Source organism: Netta rufina (genome assembly GCF_964035555.1).
Source record: "Netta rufina genome assembly, chromosome: 2".
NCBI classification, from domain to species: Eukaryota; Metazoa; Chordata; class Aves; order Anseriformes; family Anatidae; genus Netta; species Netta rufina.
In genome coordinates, this window is record NC_140124.1 from 35,605,729 (window position 1) to 35,619,743 (window position 14,015).

The 14,015-nt window shown below is 49.6% G+C and overlaps 1 protein-coding gene and 1 long non-coding RNA gene across 2 annotated transcripts; one reads left to right on the forward strand and one right to left on the reverse strand.

Moving 5' to 3' along the window:
• Positions 1 to 144: 144 nt before the first annotated feature.
• Positions 145 to 3,070, reverse strand: HOXA11 (homeobox A11). The gene is made up of 2 exons (XM_084307027.1): positions 2,343 to 3,070; positions 145 to 883 (listed from the first exon to the last, which is right to left on the reverse strand). Exons 1-2 carry the CDS (start codon positions 3,004 to 3,006, stop codon positions 651 to 653), a joined length of 897 nt encoding a protein of 298 aa, XP_084163153.1. The 5' UTR covers positions 3,007 to 3,070; the 3' UTR covers positions 145 to 650.
• Positions 2,836 to 11,745, forward strand: LOC311222638. Its single transcript, XR_014619363.1, has 3 exons — positions 2,836 to 2,943; positions 3,063 to 3,397; positions 11,482 to 11,745. It is a non-coding gene; the product is annotated as an uncharacterized lncRNA (long non-coding RNA).
• Positions 11,746 to 14,015: the final 2,270 nt, after the last annotated feature.

A 14,015-nucleotide genomic window follows, 5' to 3' on the forward strand; every position in this document is an offset into this window, starting at 1 on the left:
TTGCTCCCACCCCCCCAAAGGAAACACTATTATACCCATCACTACATCCATATTACAACTGCTCGTGGTTGGCCTCGTGAAGGTGTAGGCTTGTCACCCCCCCTTTAATTTTCTCTTCCCCCCCTCCAATTCCCGTCTCAACCCCACGGGCGATGGTGGAGAGTAGCCTGCGAGATAGAAAATCGCCGCCAGGAAGGGCAGGAGATTATTTCGGAAAGTTTGCCTCCTGCAGCGGTCCTGGTTGCGGGAGCAGGGCCCGACGGTGTCCCCGCACATGTTGGGCACCGAGGGTTTGGGGTAGGGGGCCGGGGGCGCCGTCCCCGCCCGCGGCTGCCGAAATCGGGAGCAGGATGGGGCGCGGTGCCTGGGAAGGTAAGAGGTATGGGCTTGGCGCTCAGAGGTGACGTGCACGTTAGAAATGGATGCCATGTGTGTCAAAATCAAACCGATTCCAGTTGATATGTAAATATATCTATATATATATAAAAGAAATCGTCGTGGAAGTCCCAGAGCGGATTTACATGTATGTAAAACCTCGGATTCTTCTAGTCCCGTCAGATACACACCTCCTTCCTCTGTGTAACCCCGTGGCTTGACCTTGTCAAGGGCGAAATCGGAATTTAATCTCGTCTTGAAAAACCCTATGAGTTTTAAAGTAGTGGATTAGCTGAGTAATATTGTAATCGGTCCCTGTTAATTTTTTTTTCTTTCATTCTTCTGTTTTGAAACCATATTTTTACTTGGCGGTCGGTCAGATTGAGCATTCGGGAGAGCTGCAGGCGTTTCTCTTTGTTTATGTAGACACTGAAGAAGAATTCCCTTTCTAACTCTCTAATCTGGTATTTGGTGTATGGGCATCTCTTTTTACGTGTACGTTGTCCACCTGTGGAGCGAGAAAAGGCAGAAGGGTTTGTCACTCGGCGCTGCCGCTGGTGGGGGCCGAGGAGGGCCGGGGAGGGGTTAGGGGGACCGGTACACCAGGACAAAAGACGTTCATATGGAAAAGACGCGTTTTGCCCGCTCCGAGGCCGCCCTCGGCCGGTCCTCCGCCTGGGCGGCTGCGGGGGGGCCCGGGCCCGGGACCCTCCGGGACCCTCCGGGACTCGCCGGCTCCCGCAGCGCCGCGGCCCCCGCCACCGGGCAGGGCGCGACCCCCGCCGGGAAGCGGGGCTGCGGCCTCGCTCGGCGGGAGGAAGGGGCAAAAGGGTCGAGGGGACGGCGGCCGCTGCTCGGCAGAGCCGGGAGCGAGCCTTTGTAGGCGGCCTCGGCGGGCGCCAGGCTCACGGAGGCTCCCCGGAGCAGCCTCCACCTGGCTGCCTCCAGCAGCGGCCCGGGGGCAGCGGTCCCCCGCCGCCAGCCCTGCCGGCTCCCCGCTGCTCCTAGCTCGGAGCCCGAGCCCTGCCGCCCGGCCCCAGCCCAGACACAGCCCCGGAGCCCCGGGGCTGCAGCTGAGCGCCGCCCGCTCCCCCCAGCCCGCCGCCGCGAAGCACAGTCTCGGCTCTGCCGAGGTCTTCTCGTCGCGATTAGCCAGCACGGTTTTAAAGTTCATTAAGCGGAATATAAAAGGTTTCAGGGTTCAGGAGCTCTTTACATGAAACGCAGCCGCTATCCCTTTAAAAACTTCCTTTTCTGGTACAGTTCATTGTCGAGGTATTTTTTCCCCCAGCCGTATACTAGCTTTGCCTTTTAAAAAGCCCACATAAAAAAATCAGACTTTGACAGATTGAATAACAATTGTAAGTAACAAACTGTTGGACAGAAGGCAACACGTAATTGCCACAGCGCCTTAGTAAAATGGCTTCCTTTAGACAAAAAGGCCAGCTTTAGGTTAATTTGTTTCTTTTAATATATTGCTACAGTTCAGGCGGCTACTTTATCTGTTAAACGCTATTCTAGCTCAATCGTTAAAACGGCGATGGCTTTGAATTCGGCTCCTAACTAGACTCCTGGTGCAACACATGGCTTTTATAAAATCACTGGATTACATCGATATCAAAGGAGTCGGGATCCCCCCTTTTCGCCGCATTTACAGGCACCGAACGTCCGTTATTATATTTTCGAGAGCTGACCGCAGAGCCCCTCTTTCTTCTTATTAAAAAGAAAAGAGGAAGGAGAAAGAAATTTTTTTTAAAGGCATCCATTGCCCGGTGGGTATTTCACGGCCAATTTCAGCACTAAACACGTGATCTCGCCTTTTATAACAAAGTTTTGTTGGGGGAAATCTAAAGGCCCTTCATAAACCTTATATGCTTATAAAACAGCATATAAAAATTTAACAGCGGCGGTGCGCTAGATTTCAACCTCCCTTTCCTAAAGCGCTCGGGCGCTGCCTTTATACGTACTGGAGCTGCCGGATTTCTCCTCATTGTTGCCGGAAGATGACTCGGGGCTGCTGCTGCTCTCCGGCCGCCTCCTCCTCTCCTTCTCCGCGGCCACCGCCGCCGCCGCCCTGCCGCAGCCGCCCTCCGAACTTGAAGTTGCCGCCGTCGCCCCGGCGGCCGCGGGCGCTTTGTCGCCGCTCTTGTCCAGCGAATAGTCCGCTGAGGACAGGTTATCCGCGGTGCCGTAAGCCGTCTCGAAAAACTGGTCGAAAGCCTGGGGCAGGACCCCGTTCCTGCCCACCGTGCTATAGAAATTGGAGGAGACGTTGGCGCTGGGGTGGTAGACGTTAGCTGTGTTTTTGCCGAACATCTCGCCCATGCTAGCAGTGGTGGTGGAAGGCAAGCAGTCTCTGTGCATGATCTCCTCTGCGGAGTAGCAGTGGGGCAGATTGTTCCTGGGGTGCCATTTACTGGAGGGATCAATGGCATATTCCCTGAAGGTAACTTCTCTCACAGGTTGGACCTGGGGCAGGTTGGAAGAGTAGGAGTATGTCATAGGGCGAGAAGACGGGGTCTGGGGCAAAAAAGAAGGGAGGCTGGAAAAATCAGGACCCGAGACGTAGTAAGTACAACTTGGCAAATACATGTTAGAGGAACAAGGAACACGCTCATCAAAATCCATCATTAGGGCTACCTCGGCTTCTCCGCATTAGCTGAGCTTAACATGATTCTCTAACGCAGCTGCCCCTTTGAAGCGGATCCGTGAAGGAGGAAAATTGGGAGACGTCGGCTGACGTGGAGAGCTCGCCCCAGCCCGGCAGGGAGGTGCGGTCACGTGACGCCACGCCAAATTGACAAGCGGCGGCTCCGGGCCCTCGCCCCTTCGGAGCCGGCTCGGGGGATGCAACAGATCGGCACGGCGCCGGGCTCCCCCCCCCCCCTCCCCGCCTCGGGGTAACGCAGCCCCCCTCCGGGGCATCGCCCCCCGCTCCGGGGGATGCCCCCCCGAAGGGTACGGCACCCCCCCGGCCGCCCGGTTCCCCGGCGGAACGGCTTAGCCATGCCCGCAGGGCTAGGTGAGAGCTCTCTGTTTGTTTGTTTGCTCGCCGGGCTGGAAAAAAAAAGAAGAAAAAGCAGGGAGCGAGCAGGAGGAATTCAGCGCCGAGCCCTTCGAGGAGGCTGCTGGCTAGCAGGAAGCTCCTCAAGGAGCGGCCGTGGCTTTTTTCTTTTTTTTTTTTTTTTTCTTTTTTTCTTTTTTTAGCTCGCCTCGGTTCGCTTTGCCTGCCCACCGACCCAAGGGAAAAAGAGGAGAAAAAAAAAAAAAAAAAAAAAAGCCCTCGCCCCGCAGGGTTTTGCTGGAAACGTTACTAGGAAGAATGTGCCAGGGTCAAGTCTGTACTGATTTTCATGGTGAATAGATTACATGCTTGCATTCATGTTCACTTCCGAAGCGCTTAGTGTCTTCCTTCCCTTACTTACATATTAACCTCAAATACCCCGCGCGGCTTCATCCCAGCTTTACTAGAGGTAGCTCCCGAGATTTCACTCCCCGATCGCAGGTTCCCTTCCCTCGCCCCCCCACACCCTCGCTCGCCTACGTGCGACGCCAGAAAGCCCTTTAAACTGCAGACCGCTAAGCTCGAAAGTGTTTGCTGATCTCTTCGCCTCCGCGCTGCTGCTAAATACTTGGGAAACCAGGGGATGTTGGGCTGCCCCGCTTTGACAAATATTCGGGGTTTAATTGCCAGAAGCCTAGTTAAAATGATTTGACATACTATTAACCCCTAGGAACAAACTCGCCGTACCGAGATACTTTCCTTTTCGCCTCGTACCGTCGCTAAAGGCTGAGACCCAGGGAGACCTATTTTAAAAACGTGGTTAAACTTTTACTATTGTTGCATGAAAGGGATGATATAGAAAGCGGATTGTACAGGGCAGAGACTAAAAAGCACTTCTCTGCCAATAAAAATGCACACCCCACCGAATGAGCAGAGCCAAAGAAAACAGAGAAATACGCCAAAGAATACAGCACCTTTTCAGGCATGGACATCCCTCGGCTGTTGGAAAAAAATATTTTTTTGCTAGTCTGATGCTCGATTTCAGAAAAGAAATATTTGGGTTCCGGCTGGATTTAATCAAAATAGAAAAACAGAACGGCAGAAGGCTATTGTGAAGTCGGTGCTCTTATGAAATTAGACGTGCTTTGAGATCCGTCCCCCCGTGGGCTTGGGAGGCTAGTGGAAGGGAAGCTAAAATGCTAGGGAAATAATATTTGGATTTTCCCTCCCCTCTTCCTCTGCAGTGCTGTGGAAGTATTTATATATCCGGAGAAAGTTCTATAGTAAATTCTGGAGATCTTCGGTATTTAAATGTCAACATCGATTTGTTTATTTATTGCTTAGCTTATCGTAACTGACTCAATAACAAATCTAATCATGTTGTGCACAGAAAAAATATTCTCATTATGTATTTTCCCTACATTATAGTTAACTATTACATTTGAATTCAAGCTGTAAATTCAATATTATCAAGTAATTACTTTGTAGTGGAGTAAACTAATTTATTAGCATTAATGTTTATATGCCTTTTTCTTATTTTACAAGGGTTACCATTCACAAATCAAATGCTCTGGACGTATCCCCGTAATGAACTCTTTATTTTGGTTTGCTGCAAGAACTTCTCATGCTTGCTGCATGTCTGCGAGCTGAACTTGAAATTAATGAATTAATCTTCAAGCTTGACATATTTGCTAGAAAGTGGATGGAAAGAGATTGCATGTCGTCAAAACCGCCAGCAGAAGACTGCATTGTCGTTTAGGGATTGTAAAAGCGTTTGGGGATTTTCCCTCCCTCCCTCCCTCTCTCTCTCTCTCTCTCTCTCTCCCCCCTCCCTCCCCACACAACTTGGGCTTGTGGGGGGGTGCAAGATCTCTGGTTGGCTTTTTCCTTAACTCTATACTTCTGCTCGCATCTCATTTCTCCCCCAGCTTTTGTCGGGGGGTGGGGTGGGTGGGAGTCCTCTTTTGGTACCCGAGCGCTGTTTATTTTTCCTCTGTCCCCCCACCCTCCGACTCTGTCCACGAAGAAATCTCCCCCCACACCCTGCTCTCACACAGACACCCCCCCCCCCGAAACAAAAAGGAATGTATAAGGATTTCAGTGACTTTGAGATAACAAAGGCGCCACCATTGCAGAGCCTCGCCCCGCCTCTGTGTGATGGCAAACAAATTCTTGCACTTGTATTAGGGCTTTTAAGGCTATAATTGAACACGGCGCGTCTAGGAGAACCGAAAACAGTTCTAGACTGACCTGCGGTTTTATAGCACTTTGGCAGTCAACTTCAGCTTGTGTCAGAGCAGACATGACAGAGCTGCCCGGCGCTTAATCGCGGGACGCCACCTACTTGGACTCACTGCAGCCCCCCTCTTGCACTAAATAAATTTTAGGGCTAGGAGTGGGGAGCAAAAAGCTGGCACAGGTTTGTATGCGGCTCTTTCCTGCACCTCCCTGCGGCCGGGGCTGCCGAGCCGTGCGGGGCTCGGCCGTGCCAGAGGTCGGGGCTGCCTCCGGGAAACAAAGGGAAATTAAGGCAAGAGGGGCGAGGAGGCACCAGCAGACCGGCCACCCTCCTGCGAGACCAGGCGTGTGTGGGAGAGTGTGTGGGCATATGTGTGCTTGCACAGCCTGCACACGTGCAGCCCCGATGCCTGCTTTTGTGTTGCTCTCGGGCTGCACCCTCCCCCCCCCCCAAAAAAAAAAAAAGAAAAAAAAAAGGAAAAAAAAAAGGACAACCACCCCAAGCAACGTATTTACTCGATCCTGCTTGCAACGCGAGGGGACCCCAGAAATCAGGGAGGGTGATGGGGAAGGCTGCGAGGGGCGCAGCGCGTCTGGGAGCGAGTAGACACCCAAGGCACACAGACTTCTCTGCTTTATTTGCTGTTAAGTGAAACAGAGATAATGTACGCTTAAAGCCCCGGAATGTGTGGGTAATTGCAGGGAGCCTGCTGTTAAGTTGCTGTGTTCAGCACAATTATCAATGTTGATTATTTGGTCTAATGTTGAATTGCTCTTTTAATACAGTAATTGGGACTTCCGCGTTGAGGAAGGGGGGAAAATCGAGCCTTCCCCTTCCTAACCTCAGTGAAAACAACATCAACAAAGGGAGGCATTTCGTTTTGAGAAGCAAAATGCATTCGTTACGCCTTCCCGAGTATTTCGGCCGGATTAGAGAGGGTAACGTGGCTAAAAACGCTATGAATTTTGCAGCTCCGCTGCAGCACATTTTGCGCAGGACGAATGTGGCCAAGAGGTGGGGAGGCTGTGAGCACATTTACCCATTTAGCTAAGCTAAACAAAGCGAGGAAAAAGCTACATCTCTCCTTTGGAGGAATATAAACAGAGCTTGGACGCCTCGATAGCCCAGCTTTTATATATACAGATCGCGTGCAAAGGGAACTGTTTAACTTACTACCGCTGTTCTCCAAAAGGTCAAGTTCTATAGTATCCAAATTGTTGTCTTTTTTTTTTTTTTTTTTTTTTTTTTTTTTTTTTCGTACTGCGTTTTCTTTTAAACATTTTCAGCCCACCGTTTACCGTGCCCATAGGGTGGGTGCCTGTAATTAACAGGGGAAACGTGTGCTAAAAGGAATTTGTGTCAAGAAGAGCTAATTAAAATATTGCCCGACCACTGCTTTAACTTTCTTACTCTCCCTTCGCCTAGGCACGGCGAGGATTGCTGCGAGTCAACCACAGGAAAGTATCTCAGGAATTAGGACAGCGTTTTGTAAACTTACGGGACGATTACAGTGTGCAAAGACTTATAGGAAAAGTGTAATACGAGGGACTTCAGAGCGTTTTTGCCTACGAAAGGCACGTCCCCTCCCCTTTTTTTCCAATGAAAATAAGGCCATAAGGCGATAATTCTTCTCAAAATTTGCCAGGAATGTAGCTTCAGAAACGCACGGTGATTGTTTAGATTTAAAATATTTCGGGCTCAGAAGGTCTTCACCGACGTTTGTTCTTTTCTGTGCGCTTTTTATATATTTTTTTAATATGTTTTTTTCCTGTTATGGAAAGGAGCTATACGAATCCATCTATTAGAAAAAAAAATCTAAATACTTTTCCTTCAGCACCGTAATAGAAGGAAGTGGAACAATAGCTATCTACGATTTTTCAAATATTAATTTACCTCATAATTTGAAGTGATTTTTGATAACGGCAAGGGGGAACCCTTGTGCTGTGATACGGAACAGGCTATGTATTGTCCCAAACCTGAAGCAGTATGGTTGTTATTTTGCTAGGAAACTGCAGAATACGTGTAAAGAGAAAGGGCAGATTTAAATAGAGTCCAAGGCAAGGTTATTCTGACTTTTTTGTTGTATTTAATCTGATTGCGTTATTTCAAAGACTTGAACCTCTCTCGAAAGGCTGTGGTCATCTGGGAGTAGAAAATTTTAGATTGTTTTTTAATATCAGTTACCAAAACCCTTTATTTACTCCGTCACCTCTCTTTTTAGTCGCAGAGATGGATAAGTTTTAGGTGGGTGTTGATTTTTTTTCTTTCAGCCTCCCAATCCTACCATTTAGTTTGAACATTAGAATAAAATGGCTTCGGACCGAAAGAAATAAATCTACCCTGGTCTGGAGATAAACCACGGTAATTTGCATCCCTTTGCAACAATGGACCGGTCCATCTACAGTCAGACTCCGACTCCTGTAGTTGCAACAAGCAAAAATATTGGGGGAGTTTTTCAAAACAGGAAGCTTATTCCAGCAAGATAGCTTCTCTTTCTCGAGCACTATTTTCTTGCCCTTTAGCAGCCAAACTATTTGTTGTTCTAACACACTCTCAGCATCTTTACAAGCGCGGAGGGTTTCTCATAACGCTGTGTGTCCTAAAACCCTGCCTCTCCAGCACTCTGTGCCCCCCCGTTCTGCTTCGCTGAAGCCCTTCTAAAATTTAGTTTGTATTTACTGCTCGTAGCTTGCTGCTGGAAGACAATAGAGGCAGATTTGTCAGTAAAGGGGGCGTAAGGAATTATTATCGTAGACGGTCAAATATTTCAGAAATTGACCGACTGGCGATACTGCCATAAATGTCTCTTTTTCTGCACATGAATGCTCTGCGAGGCTTTCCCGACACGTGAAAGTGCGCACTCATTCGTTTCTTTTTTTTTCCTATGTACCCAGATACAGGTGCAGGAGACTTCTGACAAAGCCAGGGTGCGGGAGAGGGGTGTCTGGACCCAGCGGCGGGCTCTAAAACGGGTGCGAGAGCCAATTTCCCTGGTTATCGCCTCCCGATACCGAAAACCAGCCACTTCCTACCGATTCCCACCCAGACCCACTGGGATCTAGGTCATTAGCGTCGGTGGCAGGAAGCAGGTTCCAGTCACCTTTCATGTGCCAGTATTTTATGTGGGATTAATCCGAGCGGTGGAGGGAACATCCCCAGTGATTCCTTGAAAGTGCGGTGCTATTAAACAATGAGGTTATCCCTGCGGCCGGCAACATCTCGGGCGATGTTCCCATGCAAAGTTCACCCGCAGCCTGGAATGCCGCTTTACACATTTAAAAAAAAAAAATGAAATGAAAAAAAAAAAAAAATAAGAAAAAAAAAGAAGAAAAGCCCGCCCAAACATTCCCATGTCGACTTACATTTAAAAGTATTGCTACAACTGATGCCTTGAACTTGACCTTAGATTTGTTAATCCAGGAAATATATTCAGTTAAGGAAAAAAAAAAAAAAAAAGAACTCCAATCGCGTTGCCTCTGACAAACGGGGATTCTTCTGCCTCCGAGCTCAGGATGCAAACAACGCAGGCGGGTTATGAGATATATGACGTGCCCTCTGCATTAAGGGCAGAAAGCTACAGAAAGCGAACTGCCCCAACGCCGAGACAAGCTTGTTGTAGTTAGGGTTTTCTGTGATGCCAGGCTCCAGAGTTTGCCGCACTCGGTACAGAAATTCGAGTCAAGGTAATCGACCGGGATTCTCAGCTTAATTGAATTTTATAGGATATAATGTTCTCGCTAACGCACACTGAATGTTAACAGTGATTTATAAAGGCTTTTTATTTTTTTATTTTTTATTTTATTTTGCCCAACTCGCCACGAAACACATCGGATTTTACTGTACCACACCGCTAACTTTATAGGAGAGCCCTTTTCCCATATCGTGAAACCCACCGAGGTAAAGAGGTTTCTCCATCAGGATAGTTCCCGGGGGCGGGTACAGGAAGTATCACTGTGCCGGGGCTGTCAAATCAACGACTTCAAAGCCCCTACTTCATATTTTGATAGACTTTCCGAAGTGCATTGTAACGAAGGTACCTGTACGTGGGTAACCTTTACAGGGATGTATTTGTCTAACACGAGCTGAAAACATGCGAAGCGATTCGCAAAGCGATGCACAGAGCCCTGGGAGAGCTGCTCGTCGCCTAGTTTGTGATATGTCCCGCAAAGATACCCATCCAAAGAGCTCTCCCTCTAAGCATAACATGGCTGCTCTCGGCCGTGCCGGGGTGCGCACAGGCTCAGGGCAGCGGTGCTCGCCTTCCCTGTTAAGATACGGCCACCGCTCCGGGTGGTACCGCCACCGGTCCCCGGACAGCGGCGGCGGAGGCTTGGCACCGCCACCCGAGGCCGATCCGGCGCAGTGTGCGGCTCATGCCTCCTTTCTCTTTCGTTTTTGTTTTCCCTTCGAGTGCCCAGAGAGCACGGGGTTTGCATTTTGCAAAACCGGGTGTATTTAAGCCTTAGCCAGTCACTAGCTGGAGACGGAGCAAGATCTCTTTGTATTAAAATCTAACATTTTTCATGCCTATCCGAACGCACGTCGAAGCCTAAAATCAGAGTGCCTTAAAACACCCTGCTTTTCCATTACTCCTCACCCAAGCCGACTGTAGAGGCCGATTTATACGGTCAGGAATAAATAAAAGCACTTTGCTGGATGCGGAATGGAGGCGATTACGACGCGGCTCGGATTAATTCAAACTGGCAGGTTACACCGCCCGGCTGGCATTTTTTCCCTCTGGATACACACACGCACAACAGCAGGCAGGTTAAATAGCCTCTCCAAGGGAACACATCCTTCCCCCGCTTCCACACAGACCCTCCTCCCCGTCTCACGAAAGAGTAAAATCATTTCGGAGGCGACCACGCACAGACGGCCGGGAATAAAATCCGGGATAAATTTCCAATGCAGCCCGACCCAACTTTGCAAGGCGAACCAGCACAACACAAAGCACAAAGCCAAGCAAGCAGCAGCTCTATCTGCGAGTCTGCCCTCATCTTGGGCGCTCACCCCAGCCTCTCCTGGCCCACTTGCCTGCCAAGAGGCTTCTTTGCTTCCCACCTATGCTGGACTGGGAAACAGCATCGCTGGGAAAGGTTGAGCCAGGCTAGGAGAAGCAATCTTACTTTTCTAAGCGGGCTCCTCGTCCCAAATAGCATCACCCCAGACAGCCTTCCTCCTCTCTCTCCCAGGTCCCCGCGGCAGCAGCGGTCCCACTGCTCATAACAGCGTGGGAGAGAGGGAGCCGGGTGGGTGGGTGGGCTCGGGGAGGACCGGGGGCCTGGGAAACCCTCCACAAAGGCCTTCCGAAGGACTTTGCCCCAGCCATGCACGGGGCTTTGCGGGGGGACAGGGTGGGTGTTTGTTGTTGGCTTCTTTGCTTAATTCACCACCGAGCACGGGGAGAGGACAAACATTCAGCCGCTTCCAGGAAGAGCACGCAAATCTTACCCCAGCATCCAGACGTCTCTCGCCCGTGCAAAAATATATCCCCACGGAGACTGACAGCTAGGATCCCGCGCTGGGCTGGAGACCTCCAGATCAATGAGGATGGACTGCACAGTTTTTGGTTTCCTTCCCTACAGCTTAAACATACCCGGTCCACAAAACATTCCTTCTCTTCTCCCATTGACTTGGGTTGCTGTTGATTTGGGTTTTTATTTGTTTTCTGCTCTAATTCTCGGTTGTCTGCCTTTGAGCGGAGAGAAATGTAGCCACTAGGGCACATCGTCCTTCCTACCAGCTTCAGGCTGTCTACAAAATGCAGCAATATCACAGGCTAATTATTATTATTGCTGTTATTATGACTGCTATTATTGCTGTTTATTTTTTTCCTCTCTCTCTGTCTCTCCTGGTCCCCTAGGAATTCCGATGGCGATTTGCACACAAACAAGGTGATTGCAGGAGGCTAAAATGCTGTCTAATTCCTCGGATTCCCATCGCACGAGAAGGAGGGGAAAGAAAAAAAAAAAAAAGAAGAAGAAGAAAAAAAAAAAGAAGTCCAAGTGTTTTTGATCACGGGACACCCGGCCGTTCCTCCCCAGTACACCCCGGGTCACAGTACAGTAATGACCGTGGGTTGTGCGTTGTAGGACTTGACCTTTCCTACGTAGAAGAGGGCGCTTTCCTCCGCGCTACGGGGAGGGGAGGGAGGGGGGAGCGGCGGGAGGAAGGGAGATGCTCTCTTTGGGGATGTTTAATCACAATTCAGATCTAGGAACGGGCAAAGCTTCTGCCTTTCAGCACGCCATGTTGAAGCTATTCACTGGAAAAAAAAATCCTTTTTTTTTTTTTTTTTTTTTTTTTTTGGGGGGGGGTGGGTGGGAGACGAGAGGGAGGCCGGAGGGAGGAGGAAAGACTTAATGAACATTTGCATTTCGTAGCCTAGTTCATGAATCAACTGCATTCAAGGGGGAGGGGGCCCGGGGCAGTGAGGCAGGGGGCAGGGAAGGGCTCGCAGCGTGGTTAAAACACCCGCGGCCCGGCCCGGCCCCCACGGCCCCGCCGGGCCACGAGGGACAGCCGCCCCCGAGTCCCCCCCTTCTCCTTGGACTCCTTTACCGGCCGAGGACGCGCAGGGCCATCTCTTCAAATCATCATTAAAGTGCATTAAAACGCATCTAAAAGTTATGAATGGCAACAACCGGCCTTTTAGCGCCTGCCAATATTTTTTTTGTATTAAACGCTGTCTTGATTTTATTGCTAACCCTGCCCACGGAGAATGCTGAAATGCACGAGGAGTGGGGTTTTATTTAAGCATTAGCCAGTTCTTTTTTTTTTTTTTTTTTCCTAAACTTTAATTTATAGGCTAAAGGCCGAGATGCTTACCCGTTTCGTTCTGACGAATACAAAATAAAGTCGCTGCTCTGGAAACGCGGGGCGTTTTTATTTTTTATTTTTTCATTTTTTTTTTTTTATTATTTTTTCCCCGAGTATTTCAGTATTGAACACCATATTTTTATCCCTTCGCTTCAGAAGGACTTCTCAGCTAGCTAGCATTTTTAAGCGGAAGTCTTTCTGAGAAAAAGAAGGCGAAAAAAGATACAGCTTTGCAGTTCGACTTATCATTCTTTTTCGGAAATATGCTCCTGTCAAGGTTTATTTCCCATAGCAAACCACCTTTGCTACTGCCAAGAGCTCGAGGCGCGGATAGATTAAATACCGGATTATTCTCTTAGTGGGAAAAAATACAAAACATTTGCTCTGCCCTTCTGTCCGCATCCAAAACGTAAACCCACTTTTTGTCCATGGGAATTGCAAATTGCAGGGACCAAGGACGCCGAGGATTAGGTGATTATAAACCAATATATCCAGACACTCGAAATTAAAGTACACGCCGTTGAATCTTGCAACAATTATTTGAAGTGAAACTGAAGTGATTTTTTAAATCTTTAATTATGCTTTGCATTTTACACCGGGAGTGAAATATTGCTCTGACATTAATGTTTCAATAAATACGTTAAATATACAGTAGTAACATGCTCCCTCTGTCCCCTGCGTCCCTCCACACATCCTCTACTATACGCAACGTTTTTATTTCTAGGGGAGCTGAAAATATAGAGACTATTTTGTTTGCTCACGGTTCGTTTTTTAATTTTGTGTTTGTTTTGTTTCCGAATCCTGCTTCCAGGACATTTTTTTCTTCATGTCTCCAAATCAAAGTCCTCGCACGTATAACTCCACAAAACAAGGCAGGCACAATAAGCTGCCCACCACCATTTTAAAGCATTCTCGGTAGCGCGGGGAATATAAATAATATAAATAATAATTCTCTCGCAACCGCGTGCATGGACGTGAAGTAATGTATCACGGCGGCTAATTATTTTCGTCGGTGATATATTTTCTTATAAAACATATTAGGGACGTATTTCAGGACGCTGGCGGCAGATTGGTGAGAGGGGAATATGTAATACAACAGCAATTTGTACTTGAAAATGTATGTGCCAACAGCTTTTGGACGGTAAGCGAAGGCAATAAATAACGCGGACACACACACACCTACACGCCCGCTCCCCCAGGCCCCTTACACCCGGCGGAGGGACTGAGCGATGGGTGCGTGGATGCCGGCAGAGGCCGGGGGGAGGTCCGGGAAAGGGCAGCAGGCACCAAACCCCGCAGACCACGCATCCTCCGCCGCTCAGAAAACCGCAGGCATCCCCATCGCGCCTCCGGGCCGGTGCGGCGGTGAGCGAGGCGCGGAGCTGCCGGCTTCCCCTCACCTGACCGAGCCTCTGGGCTCCGTGGCCGGGTCCTGAGTGGGGTCCCGGAGCGCTGCGTGGGTCCAGGCCGGAGGCAGTGGGGTCACCGAGCCCTCCCAGCACCAGCCGCAGCCCCCGCCGGGGCGGCCGGGGCAGGCACAGGGCGGCCGGGGGATGCTCCGCGGGCCTGATCCTGCTC

Excerpts from the sequence above, each read along its gene's own strand:
- HOXA11 (XM_084307027.1), bottom strand. The coding sequence starts at position 3,006 with ATGATGGATTTTGATGAGCGTGTTCCTTGTTCCTCTAACATGTATTTG. Across the intron at positions 884-2,342 it reads GGAGAAATCCGGCAGCTCCA|GTGGACAACGTACACGTAAA; the intron begins GTACGTATAAAG and ends CTCGCTCCACAG.